The sequence below is a fragment of the Schistocerca americana genome, chromosome 1 (genome assembly GCF_021461395.2).
Source record: "Schistocerca americana isolate TAMUIC-IGC-003095 chromosome 1, iqSchAmer2.1, whole genome shotgun sequence".
NCBI lineage: Eukaryota > Metazoa > Arthropoda > Insecta > Orthoptera > Acrididae > Schistocerca > Schistocerca americana.
In genome coordinates, this window is record NC_060119.1 from 973,224,478 (window position 1) to 973,243,484 (window position 19,007).

Here is a 19,007-nt window from a genome sequence, read left to right on the forward strand (position 1 = left end):
CATCAGAACAGGAACTTACATATCTTTAATGGACCAAACAATACAGGAAGTGGACAGCAGAGGACTAGAGGTATGTGGCGTCGGGTACACTGGCGGCCCAACGAGGAGTTTAGCTCGCAGTGCATGGAGTGTATAGTTCCACGTCGGTGATAGTTTTGCGATGCTCTGCGTGTGTTTCGTTACATGACGTCGCTCCATGCATTCAGGTTAAGGTGAGCCGGGATCAAGAAACTTGCTCGTAGGCATCTGCGGCCACTGTCAATTTGAATGATTGAATAAAATCTTTTTAGTTTTTAGGCTGTGCCATTATAAATCATTGAAACAGCTATATCACCATCGTTTCGCTCGCCTTTGTAGCGGTAATCTTCAGACAGATTAACTGTCAGGTTCTGTGGATGGTATTTCCTGTATACCGTCTTATTCGGTAGTCGGGGTAATAGCGACGTCGCTTTCTGGAATGACTTTGGACAGTTATAAATAATTGGTGCTATGGAGGGCTGACAGCACAGTAGGCAACTGTCTATGCTAAAGAAGCGGTCATAGAAGAACCTCTTAGCAACAGCGTCTCTCTGCGGGAAGAAAACTGCTCATGGATACAAGCTGCCGATTTGCTCTTGTCTGATAATCTCCTGACAGGGTAGGACTGGCAATATTCTACCGTACAGCCACGCTTCCATACAAAGTGTTTACTTCGACCTGCCAAGTGACATCCAGACTGTGAAAAAATAAAAAAGAAGTCGCCATGTAGAGGACACTTGCAAAGACGGTCGAAACGCGGGTGGTGTAATTGTTTTGGTGTTTTATAATGACACGACCTAACAACCTAAACGAATTTATTCAAAATGAACTAGGACCATTATCTCAACATTCTCGAGGAAAAAATATTGCCTTTTCTTCTACATCTTCACGGTAAACGTCAACAACCATGATCAGAATACTACACACGCACTTTCCTGGTTGGACCAGCACTTAGACACCTCGACAGGTCTTCTAAATCACCCGATCTCATTGTCAGTCATAATGTCTGAGACTGTTTGGAACAGCTGGTGAAACTCAGCGTTCAAAATTCCTGCACTTTGCTAGCTCTGAGTATGCTAATCATCTGTGAGTGTCTTCAACTGGATGCAGTCCACCAAAAGAAAATTGCACACTCTCTTTCCCACCGAAGTGAAACCATTATCCAGCTTAAAGGCCGTGATACCTTTCGGCTACCAGTGTATTGTGCTAAGTACTTATTAATTGCATAATCCTCAATGTCGCGCAGTTTCCGACGCGACGCGATTGGTTAAGTACGGAGTACTCGGCGCAGGTGTTCCTGTGCGAGACGGAGGGCCTGCAGGAGGTGGTGCCGGACTGCGGGCGAACAGTGGCGGTGAGGACGCTGCGCGCCGACGGCAGCGGCGGCGGCGCTCCCGGCGCCTCTAGCGGCGACGCGCTGCGCGAGCTGCGGCTGCTGGCGGCGCTCAGCGACGCCCACGTGGCGCGCGTGCTCGGCGTCTGCGTGTCGCCCGACCAGCCTGCCTGCTGGGCCGTCGTGCAGTACCCGGAGCTGGGCGATCTCGCGCTCTACCTCCAGTACCACGCCGCCACCAGGCCGCCGCTCAGGTGAGGAAGCGCGTTGTCCTCCACCAGGGTGCCTAAGAAGCAAGCGACGTTTTCATATATACTGGATCCTTATCAGACCTCTGCACCTATACTCTGTAAGCCACCTTATGGTGTATTGGGAAGGGTACTTTGCAAACCACTGTCGCTCCTCCCCTTCCCTATTCCAGTCGAGTATGATGTGAAGGAAGAACAGTTGTTGGTACTGTTTTAATAAAGACAATAAATTCCCGGCGTAAGTCCGCGAACATCATGAATACTTTATGAGTAGCGCAGTTTAGATCGTTCGCAAAATCTCTCTATTTATTACAACGTTTGGCATCTGCCATCAACAGTTATCAATATACGTTGAACTTGCGAAACAAGGTTTAGTGTCAATATTAAAATCTGTAGGCGGACAGGCAACATGCTGAAGATGAAAAATAGGTCCGAACTTGTTTTATAATTTAAAAAAAATGGTAGTAGCTCCATCATAAGCTGCGTTGGGAGGTATCTTTTGTTATTTCTTGATGGTGACTAGTTTCGGACACTCGTTTCCATTTCCAAACCATCAGTACCGTAATTGTGACAATACAGGCGATACGTATATACAAAAACTACTCCTGCAGTGATGATCGGAGCGGCACTACGGGCAACTCAACAACAGTAAACAGACCGCACAGGACGGAGATTAGAGAACTGACCTACACAAGCCAAGTCCGAATGCTATAAGAGTAACAGTATGAAAAGCATCAGGGTCTCGAGAAAGTATCTCCTGCGCGACACTTGTCACGTCAGAAGTAATTTCAATCGTTTCCAAATCAGATACTCAAAGCATGGAGTCTATCAATTAGGGCTTCACAGCATGGATTCCATCTTCAGATGACTTCTAAATCCTCCAACAGATAGAATCCTAAGGAGCCCCAAAGTGAGTGACTGATCTTCAGACTGCCCCTGACGGACAGTGTCTTTTATTTTTCCACACTTTATGTCTCAGGGCACTGAATTTCCCGTGCATTTGCAACTGCATCCAACGAACTTTTGATGCTGAGTATCCATCCTTGACAGTCTTCGTACTGTGGGGCAGGAAACGTTAGGCATGTTGAGTTCTCGTCCTCTTCCTGGTACTGGTTACTCCTTTAAACAAAGCATAAGATCCCTAAGATCGGCTTGATACACGGGGCATCAGTAATTTGTTCCTCTAACCTCACCACTTCATCTTCCTCGAAATCGTCCTGAAACATCGTACTTGACCAATCAGCAATCACGTAATCAATATTTCTCACATGTCTCATTTCGAAGCGAAACCCGTATATGTCGGTACCCCATTTCACTATTCCCACATCATGCCTATGTCGTGCCAACAGCAGCTTAACACCCGCCTATCAGTTTCAAGTTAGCCTATGCACCGAACAGAAATGGAACTTACCCAACGCAAATAAAGAAGGCATAGCTTCCAACTCATAATCAGAATACCTTCTCCCTCCTTCAACCAGAGTTGAAGGAGGGAGACTACTACATCAGACGAGCAAGCACCAGTATGAAAACTGAACGACCTATCGAAAAATAAAACTGCCAACAAGGGAGCATAGGCTAGGTTGTCCTTCAGACGTTTAAAATCCGCTTATTCCAAATCTCTACACTCGCACTTGCGTACCTTTTTTCCGTAATTCCTTCAAGGGAATGGATTGGATTGGATTGGATTGTTTGGAGGAAGAGACCAAACTGCGAGGTCATCGGTCTCATCGGATTAGGGAAGGATGGGGAAGGAAGTCGGCCGTGCCCTTTCAAAGGAACCATCCCAGCATTTGCCTGGAGCGATTTAGGGAAATCACGGAAAACCTAAATCAGGATGGCCGGACGCGGGATCAAGGGAATGGCTTTCTGGTAAAACACTAGGATAAAATTCCTAAAAAGCTTACCGTACCGATAAACTTTGCTGCTTCGTTAGAATGCATAGGAAGCGGACACTCTGGCCGGCCGCGGTGGTCTCGCGGTTCTAGGCGCGCAGTCCGGAACCGCGCGACTGCTACAGTCGCTGGTTCGAATCCTGCCTCGGGCATGGATGTTTGTGATGTCCTTAGGTTAGTTAGGTTTAACTAGTTCTAAGTTCTAGGGGACTAATGACCTCAGCAGTTGAGTCCCATAGTGCTCAGAGCCAACTGAACCATTTGAAGCGGATACTCTCTTAAAGCCTGAGTGCGAACTGTATCCACTCTAACCTCCTCTTGTGACGCAATATGCCCCAAAAACAATGTAAATGGGAAAACAATTTCGATCTTATCGGGATTCACGGCTAAAACTGCCGTCCTCAGTCGAGTGAAGATTTCCCTCACATATTGCACATGTTCATCCCTTTTACTACTAAAAATGACTAACCCACTTATACAGGGTTACTACAAATGATTGAAGCAATTTCATAAATTCACTGTAGCTCCATTCATTGACATATGGTCACGACACACTACAGATACGTAGAAAAACTCATAAAGTTTTGTTCGGCTGAAGCCGCACTTCAGGTTTCTGCCGCCAGAGCGCTCGAGAGCGCAGTGAGACAAAATGGCGACAGGAGCCGAGAAAGCGTATGTCGTGCTTGAAATGCACTCACATCAGTCAGTGATAACAGTACAACGACACTTCAGGACGAAGTTCAACAATGATCCACCAACTGCTAACTCCATTCGGCGATGGTATGCGCAGTTTAAAGCTTCTGGATGCCTCTGTAAGGGGAAATCAACGGGTCGGCCTGCAGTGAGCGAAGAAACGGTTGAACGCGTGCGGGCAAGTTTCATGCGTAGCCCGCGGAAGTCGATGAATAAAGCAAGCAGGGAGCTAAACGTACCACAGCCGACGGTTTGGAAAATCTTACGGAAAAGTCTAAAGCAGAAGCATTTCTTAAACAGGAGATGGGAAAACCGGTGGATCGGTCGTGGTGGAGATCATGATCAACAATTCATGTCATGGCCTCCACGCTCTCCCGACTTAACCCCATGCGATTTCTTTCTGTGGGGTTATGTGAAAGATTCAGTGTTTAAACCTCCTCTACCAAGAAACGTGCCAGAACTGCGAGCTCGCATCAACGATGCTTTCGAACTCATTGATGGGGACATGCTGCGCCGAGTGTGGGAGGAACTTGATTATCGGCTTGATGTCTGCCGAATCACTAAAGGGGCACATATCGAACATTTGTGACTGCCTAAAAAAACTTTTTGAGTTTTTGTATGTGTGTGCAAAACATTATGAAAATATCTCACATAATAAAGTTATTGTAGAGCTGTGAAATCGCTTCAATCATTTGTAATAACCCTGTATAATTGTTTATACACTTAAACTTAATGGCTAAAAATGACAAATCTGGCAGCTGAGAAAAGCCTGCATTACTCGTGGCGACGCTGAAATTAAAACGACTGAATTCAAAACTATTCCAATCCGCGGCGAAGCCGTAATAGGATTAAACCCTCATGCAATGGAGTTTGGTAGGAAATTTAATGGGGTAAAAATCTGAACCCCAGGAAACCAACGGAATTTGATGGTGAGCTACACGCGATTGAGGTTCATTGTGGTATTAACTTAAGCACTAGAAAACCAATGAAACCATGTATGCAGAACAGGTAATGGTATCGAACGAAGAACTACATTTTTCTTCAGCTCTCGGTAATCTACCACTGGTGTCAGATTTACCTGATGGTTCCGGTAACAGAAAAAGGGCACTGATTACAGTGATGTCTTTAAGCACCCATTCAGTTGCCCTAGGTGCTCGGAGCTCAGCAGCGTTCTTCAGCTCTCAGTGTTACAACTGGATACCTGTTGTTGAGCGAAGTAAAAAAATCTAGTAAGCCGTACCCTTCAGTCTTCTTTGACTTTGGAGAAAGTTTGATAATATTCAAGTGGAAACCCTTTGTTCCAAGCATCAGGATGAAAGTATTACAACACTTACTTGGTACTCTTCCCTGCATACATTGACCAGTTTTCTTGTTTTAATTGCTTACTTTCGTGACAAATCTTATTTATCTTAGATTCGAGACTTGTGTAAGTATTCTAATTGCATATGATGCATGTTTTGCCTTAATAATCTGTTGAAATATCCCTAACTACAATGATGTGCTGTGTTATTATGAAGTCTTATTCATCTGAACAAGTTTTTCATTTCCATCACACACACAAGAAGTGGCAAAACGGGCAAATGAAAATTTTTGCTTTTTTATTCTGGGTCAGCTCTCGGACACTGCAACTAACTTCCTGGACAATACTGCCGATGTAAGTCAGTGTTTATTTACGTCAACTTAGCATCAGAGGTCATTATCGGCAGTTAGCAGGTTATAAAATTACAAAATTTCATCATATGAAATTTGTATAGATGCTCACAAATGGTATATTTCTACCTAAAGGTCAGCATCACGTAGTGTGATCTTTCTCAACTACATGTAACACTCAACTGGATACGTATACTACTCTGTATATTAAAAGGTACCTGTGAAAATGATTCACGTAATCTAAAACTTAACAGCTGCAACAAGTCTACTAGAGAGACTACCTACACTACTCTTGTTCATCCTTCGTTGGAGCACTGCTGCGTAGTGTGAGATACGCTTCGATAGGACTGACGGAGGACAGCGAAAAAATTCAAAGCATTGCAGCTCATTTACTATTATCGCGAAGTAGATGAGAAAGTGTCACGAATACGGTATCACGAATTGCGGTGGCAGTCCTTAAAACAATGCCATTTTTTGTTGCAGCAGGATCTTACCACGAAATTTCAGTCACCAACTTTCTCCTTCCTTTTTGTGGCTCCCACCTACAGAGGAAGAAATGATCATCGTAATGAGATGAGAGGAATAAGAACTCGTACGGAAAGATTTACGTTATTCCTTTTTGTCCTGTTCGCTGTTCGAGAGTGAAGGACAGAGAAATAGCTTGAAAGTGATTTGATAAACCCTGTGACAGATACTTGAGTGTTCATCGCAAAGAAATCATGTATATGTAGAAGTGAAACTAAGACTCACTCCAATTATACACTTTAGCACAGATTACATTAAATTACAGGGTTAACCCCAACATATTAGATATCGAATAAAACGTGTTAATGGCCTCTAGCGACGTTACTCCCAGAATATGAATGTTACTGGCAAAGCGCGACTTTGGAATATGGGGAATACCTTTGCACCACGACAACAATATTCACTTAATTTTATTTTTAACTCCTCAAAAGCCCATCCAGGAGTATTAGAAGAAAACAGGTCTTTTGCGAAACCCTCACAAGTAGTTGAACTTCAATAAAATTTAAGCTCACGGGACCCAAAAGGATTCCAGCATGTTGGTTAAATTCGTATAAGTGCACATCCCCGATAGCTGGAAGGCATGTTGAGCAGCCACGTGCATGTCTACATAACTTAAAGCGAAAGGTTTGAGACTCTCTCCGCGGTAAACTTCCATTGGTAGGCCACGCACCACACAAAGGGCACAGTTACAGCTGAATGCAACACTGCGTCACTTACTCGAACTACATCCGAAGAAAACACCCCTTCCCACAAATGGCATAAATTCTTGCTGCAGTCCATCCTAAGTACAACCTACTGTTAACAAATGAGACCATTACGCACCATCGAAATCTAGCGCAGGCGTGCTTGGCATTGAGTTCACATCTCCGCCTCCGCGTGCCCCTCTCGGGATGCAGAAGAATCAGTCTCTCTGTGATGGAGTAGCAATGTCTCTGGCGCTCTCGCAACTTAGCAATAGGAGTCGGTACGCTGCTCATTGAAGTTTTGAGTTTTGGACACTGACTATTTCCTCCAACACGGCAATCTGAAGCACACGATCTTATTCGATTACATATAATATCACTACCCTGTAAATGTTCATGCCAAGTTTGTTGTAACATAGGTGAAGTTGTGTATGGAAATTTACTTCTGCCGCTCCATTTACCAAAGGCCTCCACTCCCTTCACTCTGTCTGTGTCACTTCTTTTGTTAAATATTTGTGACGTCATGGACAAGAGCAGTTTCAGCAAGAATGCTAGATAATACTTACCCAACAACAATTTTTAAAGCAATTCGATAATTTTTCACAATATTCACCGAACTGTCTGTATTCACTAGTACAAAGTTATAATTATTATTCAATTATTCAAGGGGAACTACGGTTTGTAGCATATAATAGAGGTAAATGGAAATGATCGTTGGGCGTCATTGGCCGGGAAGCCCCTTACGGGGCAGGTCCGGCCGACTTGGTGCAGGTCTTATGATTATGAAGATAACACAACAGCCAGTCCCTCAGCGGAGAAAATCCGCGACCCAGCAGGAAATCTAACCCGGGCTCGTAGGACGGCAATCCGTCACGCTGTTCACTCAGCTATCGGGGCGGTAAAGCTTAGGAGGCACAAGTATTAGAATCGACAACTTAGTAACTGTTCTTGCCAGAACCAGAAAAAGCTGACTTTATACACATTGTTTAAATGATTTCATCATTATGCTCTTTGGCTGAAGATTCTACCAAATTAATGAGTACTACTATAAGACTAAGTTGGTCGTGTGATAGATTGAACGCAGCAAGTGGTTCCTTCACAGGCAGGTGGGTAACGACATATAGATCAGTATTATGCCTGGGGTCAACTATCATTTATTTGATTGAGAAATATATCTAAGTGTTTCCTGTAGGCTCAGTGCGTGACATCTCCGCCAATTACAGAAAGTAATTCTCACATTAAACGTATCAAATTTGTCAGTAAACCATTAAAGTAGAATGTACATGAGAGAATATTTGATAACTAATCTGTTGCTGTTACTGCCAATATAATTAAAGCTGACTGCAGCCCAGAAAAGATAGCAATCACTGTGACGGACGCGTCGAATATCTGAAAGTGTAATATAATACTAGTTTTAACTGCTGATGGTGTTAACCAACTGGCGTTGGTAACATATGAATAAGATGGGTGGTACCTATTACGTATTATCCAGATGGATATGTAAATTATGGAACTGAATATTTTTAACAGGTTTGGCTACAGTTGTGAACGACACAGTACGTTTCTCTAAATGAGGTACACTGTCTTATCTATCTCGAAATACTGTCGTTGTTGTGTATAATTATGCTTACATAGAGCCACGCGAATTACATAACCAATGTTCCTTTCACTCCATGTCCCGTCTTAGATATTGTTTATAAGTAGACATCTTTTCCAAATTTAATAAGTGTTTGGTGTCACTTAAATATCTTTTGACACTGTGGTAACATGTATTTCTCATCTTTAGCAGCTGAAAATGTTTGTTATAGAAACTGTGTTGATAGTGATGTGTCTTCCAGCTATGGGTGCCTCATGTACATGGCGACGCAGGTAGCCGCGGGAATGAAGTACCTCGAGTCGAGAAACCTCGTTCACAAGGACCTGGCGGCCAGGTAAACATTCCTGAAAGTCTTGTATGTAGATGTAGGTTATTTACAAATACGGCTAAAAGTAATTTTCTTCTAGGTATCACAGTGTAATGTCTTTTTTCTTCTTTGTCGTCTTCTTCTAGTTTTTGCTATCCCGTATAATAACCTAACCGGCACATTTATTAACATATTCATAATAATTTTGGATTACCATCATACTGTTCCTGACATTTGCACAACAAAGTGTTCAAGTTAATGCGATCGTCTTATGATTTAATAACTTGAAACCATATTTGATATTTCCTGCTAGGGAATGTCACTGTTATTATAGCAAGTAGTTATAAATTCAAGGGTGATCTCAGTGTTATGATGGAGGGGAAGTAATTAAAAACGAAAGTTTCTGGGGCTTTTTCAGAGTTTTGATTTATTAATTGTTTATAATTAATGGTTTCTCTTTCCACGCCATAGACAACTGTTTTCCCTTCGAGCTACAAACATACTCAGGACACAAATCTTTGAAATACAAACCCTAGGATATAGGAAGTCTTGATTCGTGAACTAAAAAAATAGTTCGTTAGTGAACAACTAACTTGTATATGTGCTGAAGTATAACCTTACTACGTATTTTCTTCCATCTCGATTTAATATATTTGATAATGCGATGATATACATCGATCTGTCAAACAAATTATATTTCCTTGGCTACTATCTTCCTTTCCATAGCTCGAGTATATGCGCAGATGCGGATTGACTAACTAACGAGTGGACGTACGGTCTTGTCGAGGGCATCGCCGGCATATGAGGTGGACGAGTCCGCTGACGCAAAACCGTAGGCAAATATCCCGGCCAGACGCTTGTCATCCACTCTAATCTAGTCTGTGAAGCCTTTGTGTACACGCTATTTGTTTATCCTTAGTCCTCCCTTGCATGTTTACGTTTCTCGATTTTGAGTACATCCTGGACGGATTTATCGCCCTTTACGATACCCTTCACTGTATACTGTACTTCGTTTCTGGTCAACATTTTGTATGCAAACTGTTATTATCGACGATACGGAACCGCCTTTTTCTGCTGCCAGTGTTCGCGACCCTATCTCTTCGCGTGATGGCGAACTTTGTTTCAATTTACACTGGTGCGCCAAACATTATGACCATTAGTTTAGTAGGTACGAGTCCATCATTAAGACGATTCTATATTTGTTCCATCTGCTCTAGATGAAGCTTAAAAAAATGTTCAAATGTGTGTGAATCCCTAAGGGACCAAACTGCCGAGGTCATCGGTCACTAGGCTTACACACTACTTAAACTAACTTATGCTGAGAACAACACTCACACACCCGTGCCCGAGGGAGGACTCGAACCTCCGGTGGGAGGGGCCCAGAAATCTGTGACATGGCGCCTCTAACCGCGCGGCCATTCCGCTCAGCAGGTGAAGCTTGTTTGACGGCCAAGACATCAGCGTGAGTTAACTATCATGCTCCTCAAGCCATTGAAGCACGATTCTGGCTATGTAATGCAGACAGCTGCCCTGCTAGAAGACGCCACTGTCTTGGGGGAAGTGATCAGTCATGTGGGGACGCAGGTGTTCCGGAACGATGTACAGGTAGTGCACAGCTACACTCCTGGAAATGGAAAAAAGAACACATTGACACCGGTGTGTCAGACCCACCATACTTGCTCCGGACACTGCGAGAGGGCTGTACAAGCAATGATCACACGCACGGCAGAGCGGACACACCAGGAACCGCGGTGTTGGCCGTCGAATGGCGCTAGCTGCGCAGCATTTGTGCACCGCCGCCGTCAGTGTCAGCCAGTTTGCCGTGCCATACGGAGCTCCATCGCAGTCTTTAACACTGGTAGCATGCCGTGACAGCGTGGACGTGAACCGTATGTGCAGTTGACGGACTTTGAGCGAGGGCGTATAGTGGGCATGCGGGAGGCCGGGTGGACGTACCGCCGAATTGCTCAACACGTGGGGCGTGAGGTCTCCACAGTACATCGATGTTGTCGCCAGTGGTCGGCGGAAGGTGCACGTGCCCGTCGACCTGGGACCGGACCGCAGCGACGTACGGATGCACGACAAGACCGTAGGATCCTACGCAGTGCCGTAGGGGACCGCACCGCCACTTCCCAGCAAATTAGGGACACTGTTGCTCCTGGGGTATCGGCGAGGACCATTCGCAACCGTCTCCATGAAGCTGGGCTACGGTCCCGCACACCGTTAGGCCGTCTTCCGCTCACGCCCCAACATCGTGCAGCCCGCCTCCAGTGGTGTCGCGACAGGCGTGAATGGAGGGACGAATGGAGACGTGTCGTCTTCAGGGATGAGAGTCGCTTCTGCCTTGGTGCCAATGATGGTCGTATGCGTGTTTGGCGCCGTGCAGGTGAGCGCCACAATCAGGACTGCATACGACCGAGGCACACAGGGCCAACACCCGGCATCATGGTGTGGGGAGCGATCTCCTACACTGGCCGTACACCACTGGTGATCGTCGAGGGGACACTGAATAGTGCACGGTACATCCAAACCGTCATCGAACCCATCGTTCTACCACTCCTAGACCGGCAAGGGAACTTGCTGTTCCAACAGAACAATGCACGTCCGCATGTATCCCGTACCACCCAACGTGCTCTAGAAGGTGTAAGTCAACTACCCTGGCCAGCAAGATCTCCGGATCTGTCCCCCATTGAGCATGTTTGGGACTGGATGAAGCGTCGTCTCACGCGGTCTGCACGTCCAGCACGAACGCTGGTCCAACTGAGGCGCCAGGTGGAAATGGCATGGCAAGCCGTTCCACAGGACTACATCCAGCATCTCTACGATCGTCTCCATGGGAGAATAGCAGCCTGCATTGCTGCGAAAGGTGGATATACACTGTACTAGTGCCGACATTGTGCATGCTCTGTTGCCTGTGTCTATGTGCCTGTGGTTCTGTCAGTGTGATCATGTGATGTATCTGACCCCAGGAATGTGTCAATAAAGTTTCCCCTTCCTGGGACAATGAATTCACGGTGTTCTTATTTCAATTTCCAGGAGTGTATAATGGTGCCTTCAGTTATTGCCACAGGTCCCATGGATGCCCAGGTGGATGCCTGCCATAGCATAATGCCTGTATCCATAGCGTGGCAGATGTTTAGATCAACTTTTAGCCTGGATGAAGGCATATCAGGACTGAATCATCGATCTTGTGTAACAGGAAATTTGATTCATCCAACCAGACGACTAGGATCCAATGATCCGTTGTCCATTCTCGATTATCTTGTGTCCTCTGCATTCGTAATTGACGATGACGTTGCGCCAACATGGCAACCCGTAAGGGCTGTCCGAAGCGGATGCATTTGTTCTACAATTTGTTCTGAAATGTGTGCCCCGAAACACTTGTGCCGCTATCAACACTACACTCTGTTACCGGTTCTGTCATTGATCTTGACAACGCTCCGTTCTCCACGTTCTCTGATAAGTGAGATAGGGACAGTGTAGCGTGGGTTAGCCGGCCGAAGTGGCCGAGCGGTTGTAGGCGCTACAGTCTGGAGCCGAGCGACCGCTACGGTCGCAGGTTCGAATCCTGCTTCGGGCATGGATGTGTGTGATGTCCTTAGGTTAGTTAGGTTCAATCAATTCTAAGTTCTAGGCGACTGATGACCTCAGAAGTTAAGTCGCATAGTGCTCAGAGCCATTTTTTTTTTTTGTATTGTGGGTTAAATTTAGAAACGAACTCCACACATACAAATTTTTACGAGAATGCCACAAACTGTTTCCTCGTCGCGCGTTGCACGTCATTGATTTCGCAATACGTAACACAATTTTGTAATGACTGTATAGGTCATAACACTACCTCGACACGTAACGCACGAGGCTGCTCGCAATCCTTAATACGTGTCTGTCACTGATATTAGTGCAGAGTGATTTTGACCTTGAAAGGTGTTTACAGTGTGAGTCGTTTCGTCAAAATCAATCGGCTAACTGGCAGCGCATGAACTGTCTATTATAGATGCGAACGAGCGCTCTGTCGAACAATGTCGAACATGAGAATGGACACAAAAGGAAAGAGGCTGAATCTGACAATCTGTATACGGAATCGTGAAGCAGCTGTAGTCCTTGAATTACGATACACTTCGGCCTTAATTTATCTACGTTATTTCTTGTCGCATCTCACATCGTTTCTGCATCTCGTTTCCCCTGAGACCGCCCAAGAGCATTTCCGTTTCTGCAGTCGGTGGTGTCTAGGTACTCACCTTTAAGCACATCGCTCATCCAGTATCACTGAGATGCTCGGTTTTTGTGAAATGTGTACCAGAGTTAGGATGCAACTGAGGGTTAAAAAATAGCAAAGTAATACGCGTATTTCCGTATTATTACGAGCAGACACAATTCATTTTTCTTAAGAACTGTACACTTGACAGTCAGCTAGATATTCCACTGCAACAACTATCTTAAAAACATATATTATTCCTTAATCATTGTAATAGCAATTATGATACCAGATACCAGTTCTAATGTTGAACTTAGTAGATAAAGGACACTACAACATAGTGTGTAATATCCTGTTCATTTCGTAAAAGAGATCACATTATCGTTGTTGTTTCTGAAGAAACTTCAATTAGCATTTTCCTCCATTGACTACTTCTCCTGTTTCGAAATATTCATTCGTGCCACCGTTCTACACTCCTGGAAATTGAAATAAGAACACCGTGAATTCATTGTCCCAGGAAGGGGAAACTTTATTGACACATTCCTGGGGTCAGATACATCACATGATCACACTGACAGAACCACAGGCACATAGACACAGGCAACAGAGCATGCACAATGTCGGCACTAGTACAGTGTATATCCACCTTTCGCAGCAATGCAGGCTGCTATTCTCCCATGGAGACGATCGTAGAGATGCTGGATGTAGTCCTGTGGAACGGCTTGCCATGCCATTTGCACCTGGCGCCTCAGTTGGACCAGCGTTCGTGCTGGACGTGCAGACCGCGTGAGACGACGCTTCATCCAGTCCCAAACATGCTCAATGGGGGACAGATCCGGAGATCTTGCTGGCCAGGGTAGTTGACTTACACCTTCTAGAGCACGTTGGGTGGCACGGGATACATGCGGACGTGCATTGTCCTGTTGGAACAGCAAGTTCCCTTGCCGGTCTAGGAATGGTAGAACGATGGGTTCGATGACGGTTTGGATGTACCGTGCACTATTCAGTGTCCCCTCGACGATCACCAGTGGTGTACGGCCAGTGTTGGAGATCGCTCCCCACACCATGATGCCGGGTGTTGGCCCTGTGTGCCTCGGTCGTATGCAGTACTGATTGTGGCGCTCACCTGCACGGGGCCAAACACGCATACGACCATCATTGGCACCAAGGTAGAAGCGACTCTCATCGCTGAAGACGACACGTCTCCATTCGTCCCTCCATTCACGCCTGTCGCGACACCACTGGAGGCGGGCTGCACGATGTTGGGGCGTGAGCGGAAGACGGCCTAACGGTGTGCGGGACCGTAGCCCAGCTTCATGGAGACGGTTGCGAATGGTCCTCGCCGATACCCCAGGAGCAACAGTGTCCCTAATTTGCTGGGAAGTGGCGGTGCGGTCCCCTACGGCACTGCGTAGGATCCTACGGTCTTGGCGTGCATTCGTACGTCGCTGCGGTCCGGTCCCAGGTCGACGGGCACGTGCACCTTCCGCCGACCACTGGCGACAACATCGATGTACTGTGGAGACCTCACGCCCCACGTGTTGAGCAATTCGGCGGTACGTCCACCCGGCCTCCCGCATGCCCACTATACGCCCTCGCTCAAAGTCCGTCAACTGCACATACGGTTCACGTCCACGCTGTCGCGGCATGCTACCAGTGTTAAAGACTGCGATGGAGCTCCGTATGGCACGGCAAACTGGCTGACACTGACGGCGGCGGTGCACAAATGCTGCGCAGCTAGCGCCATTCGACGGCCAACACCGCGGTTCCTGGTGTGTCCGCTGTGGCGTGCGTGTGATCATTGCTTGTACAGCCCTCTCGCAGTGTCCGGAGCAAGTTTGGTGGGTCTGACACACCGGTGTCAATGTGTTCTTTTTTCCATTTCCGGGAGTGTATGTATGACATTCAGTTTGGATGCTAGTGGTGTTGAACACTTTCACTCTGTCACAACCTATTATAGAAGAAAGCGTTTACATTTACATCTTTCCAACTAGATTCTACGTGACATTGTAAAACACGTCAAAAATTTCGCTTGGCCTCACAGTTCTGCACATCGTATTTCAATTTATATAATGCATCTACCTTGCATTCTCTTTCTTGTTACAGTGAGTACCACAGGGATCATTTAGATCCCAAGGAACTTGCATGGGGTACATTGACAGTGTTTTAATGAGCTAAATAAAAACGTACATTACAGCCACTGAACCTAACAGTCATCATTCTCGGGTTACCAGTCGAATCAAGGCGTCGTTCTGCAGCAACATTTCGATACGTTCGGTATTCATAATCTTCATGCGAAGATGACGTATAGGAAACTTGTCGAAACGTACCGCAGAACGACCTGAGAGGACATCAACATCGAAATTCGGTGAGACAGCCTGCACTTCCAAAAATCCAATATTCTGTTATCATAAATTTTATATTCAAGAAACAAAAAGATATTTTAATTGGGATCCCACTGACCTCAATGATATTCTGTGTAAAAAACTATTAACAAATTTTAATGTGCTGTAAACATAAAACTGAAGAAAACATCATTTTGTATAATTGAATTAGAGGGAGAAAGTAATAAATTTTAAAAATAATAGCTTTGGAAATAAGGGATGTATAGTTTTCCATTATGCTTATGGGTGATATGGAACTCAGTGGTACTAGGAAGGGTACAACAACAGTCAAGGTAAGAAAACCCCTAAAAGAGTACAAAAATAAGAGGGAACGGAACACCACTGGATACGATTTACTCAGAGAGAGAAAGATAACATGTTTCGTAAATACCAGTTTTGATATGGCGGAAGGTGTACAGGGTGAGCACAAAGTCATGCCCCGATTATAACAATTAATTGCAGAATAACCGTTTGACATAATAAATTACATTTGATGCCGTTACATAGATTAGTGTTACTATTTTTTTTTTAAGACCACTTACGTTAGTAAACCTCAACATGTGCTCGGAGAATGTCGAGGCGGTATTCCAGTTCACTCCAGGTGTTTGGTAACATGTGTTCGCACTCACTACCCACAGCATCTTGTATCCTAGCCTTCAGTTCGTCGACGTCAGCAACTGGTGTGACGAAAACTCTGTCCTTGATATAGCCCCAGAAAAAATAGTCATGGGGCGTAGTGTCTGGAGAGGCGAGTAATGTCCGGATCGGTGGACTGGAAGGAACGGTCCAACACCCTGGCCACGCCGCTCTCCAGACATTACGCCCCTGGATTTTTTTCCCGGGGCTATATCATGGACAGTGTCTTCATCACACCAGTTGCTGACGTCGATGAACTGAAGGCTAGGATACAAGCTTCTGTAGATACTGTGACAGAACACATGTTACAAAACACCTGGCGGGAACTGGAATACCGCCTCGACATTCTCCGAGCTACCAAGGGAGCACACGTTGAGGTTTACTAACGTAACTGGTGTTAAAAAAAAACTAGTTGCACTAACCTATGTAACGGCATCAAATGTAACTTATAATGTAGAACAGTTATTCTGTTATATATTTTTATAATCATGGCAAGACTTTGTGCTCACCTTTTATATTTTCAATATTCGTAAGAGGTCATATTAACCCCTGTAGTTTTAGGATCATTCAACTTCGTCTTTGTGTGACTGATTTATTTTAAATATGATTTTTGGCAGATGTCGCGCTTTATGCATAGTGAAGAATGATTAGTTACGTTTTATCTCTTTGGATGTGGCCGTAGGAACTGCCTGCTGGGCCCCGGCTACGCTGTGAAGGTGGCGGATCTGGCGATGAGCAGCGACCTCTACAAGCGGGACTACTGCGACATCGGCGGCCGGCCAGCGGCGCCCATCCGTTGGCTGCCCTGGGAGAGCATCCTGCTGGTACGTCCGCGTCCACTTGTCTTCACACCGCTGCCGAACACTACTTCTGCTGTACTAGCCGTGTGAGCAAGCGAGCATGCCGCGTCACGGACTGAGTGGTCACAGGTCATAGAAGGATAGTCCCATTTCAAAACGTGTCATGTATAAGAGCAGAGTATTACGTACGTCGCGAGTGTAGATGCGATGTCTGACCTCTTTCTTAGATACTAGTGTGTGGTGGACATAGCTGCACGTCACTGGGTAACGGACTCTGAACGCGATTGATAGTCGGCGGACGACACATAGTTCGTGGTATGTCGCAGATTGTACATGAATTTATATTTTCAGTGTTAACAGAGGTTTGTAGTGGATATTCAGTATTGCAGAGACTAGGTTTCGAAACGCATAAATCGCTACACAGTGTTTGTTGGAAGAACACCGCGTTGCATCTCAGAGCCATACGATCTTGCCGATGGTCCGCTGTGAGACAGATCAACGCATATTTGACTGATGGACGTGAAGTACTCATTTTTCCAAGAAATGTCCCTCATACGTTTCAGCAACCAACGTTCGACCTGTGGCCTGTGGCCAATCCATGTAAAATAAATTGAACGCTGCCTATAATTAATAAATGGGATACACACACGCGTATGCATGCAGACAAGGCACTAAATATTTTTTACCTTTATAGAATACAATGAAGAAAAATACCACAACACTAAGAAGGAGATGTGCAATGTAAACGAAAGTTAGTAGGCGTGTTTCTACATCTGAAAGGTGATGTCTATTCAAATTTGGCGCCAGCCGCATGAGAGTCGCACTAGTAGCACCACTTCGGGGATGCAACTCAGGTTTGCTTTAAACAAACGCTGTAACGTTCGAGGGCGTTAGTTACCTTTGAGACTGAATTTAGCTAAGAATCACTTTAAGGTGACAAAGACGCCATTATCAGCACTGCACTGACTTTTAACAAGGTCTTGTAATAGGACTACGAGACGCTGGATTTCCTTTTGCGATACTGCAGAAAGACTTGGGAGGAATGTAGCTACTGTATATGATTGCTGACAGCGCTGGTCACGAGAATGTACTGTGGCAAGAAGTCTGCACTCTAGACGACCACGTGGCCCTACCGCGAGGGAAGGACCATCGTGTTCAGCATATGGGTCTCAGGCATCGTAGTGCATCTGCAGCAGCCGCTTGAGCGGAAGTTGGCACCATAGTGGCAAAACGAATTGTTGTAAATCGATTACTTCAACGACAGATGGGAGCCAGATGCCCTGTAGAATATCTGGTTTGCCATTGCTGCCAGTGATGGCCGTGTGTTGGGCAGAAGGACGCCAATTGAGGGCCTGCAACCAACTACCACACTTTTCCTACACCTGGAGTTGTGGTCTGGGGTGCCATTTCGTATGACAAAAGGAGCACTCTTACGGTATTCTACGCATTCTGGCTGTAAATTTGTACGTTAGTCTGATGATTCGATCTGTTGTGCTGCCATTCATGAACAGAATTCCAGGCGGTGTTTTCAAGAGGATAATACTCGATCACTTACTATTGTTCTAACCCAACAGGCTCTAGAGAGTGTCGAAATGATGCATTGACTGCTCCGTCCCAGATCTGTCTCCTATCGAGCACATATGAGACATCATCGGACGGCAATTCCAGCGTCATCCGGAAAAAGCATTAACCATCCCTGTGTTGACGATCAAGTGCAACAGGCGAGGACCTCCATCCCACAAACTCACATCCGCCACATGTGTAACACAATGCATGTATGTCTGCATGCTTGCGTTCAACACTGTGCTGCTACATCGATTATTAAAGTACCGGCTTTTCAGATTTGCAATCGCATATCTCGTCCTTATATTAACCTGTGATCTTGCAAATTTAATCACTTAAATGTGTTACTTAGACAAATGTATTCCAAAAATTTTATGAGTCTACATTAGTCAATTATTGGTGTTGCGGTATCTTTCCGTCAGTGAATAAAAAACATCCACGTTGAGGTTATAAAAGTATTTGCATTCTTTAGGGGAGACCGGA

The 19,007-nt window shown here is 45.4% G+C and overlaps 1 protein-coding gene across 1 annotated transcript in view; it reads left to right on the forward strand.

Annotated features, from left to right (window-relative positions):
- The window catches only part of LOC124595665 (discoidin domain-containing receptor tyrosine kinase B-like), a 412,183-nt gene that overhangs the window by 378,094 nt on the left and 15,082 nt on the right, over positions 1-19,007 (forward strand). Inside the window, exons 13-15 of the mRNA XM_047134513.1 lie at positions 1,310-1,605; positions 8,881-8,973; positions 16,844-16,985. Coding sequence (XP_046990469.1) covers positions 1,310-1,605; positions 8,881-8,973; positions 16,844-16,985 — 531 coding nt within the window. The remainder of the gene's footprint in view (positions 1-1,309; positions 1,606-8,880; positions 8,974-16,843; positions 16,986-19,007) is intronic.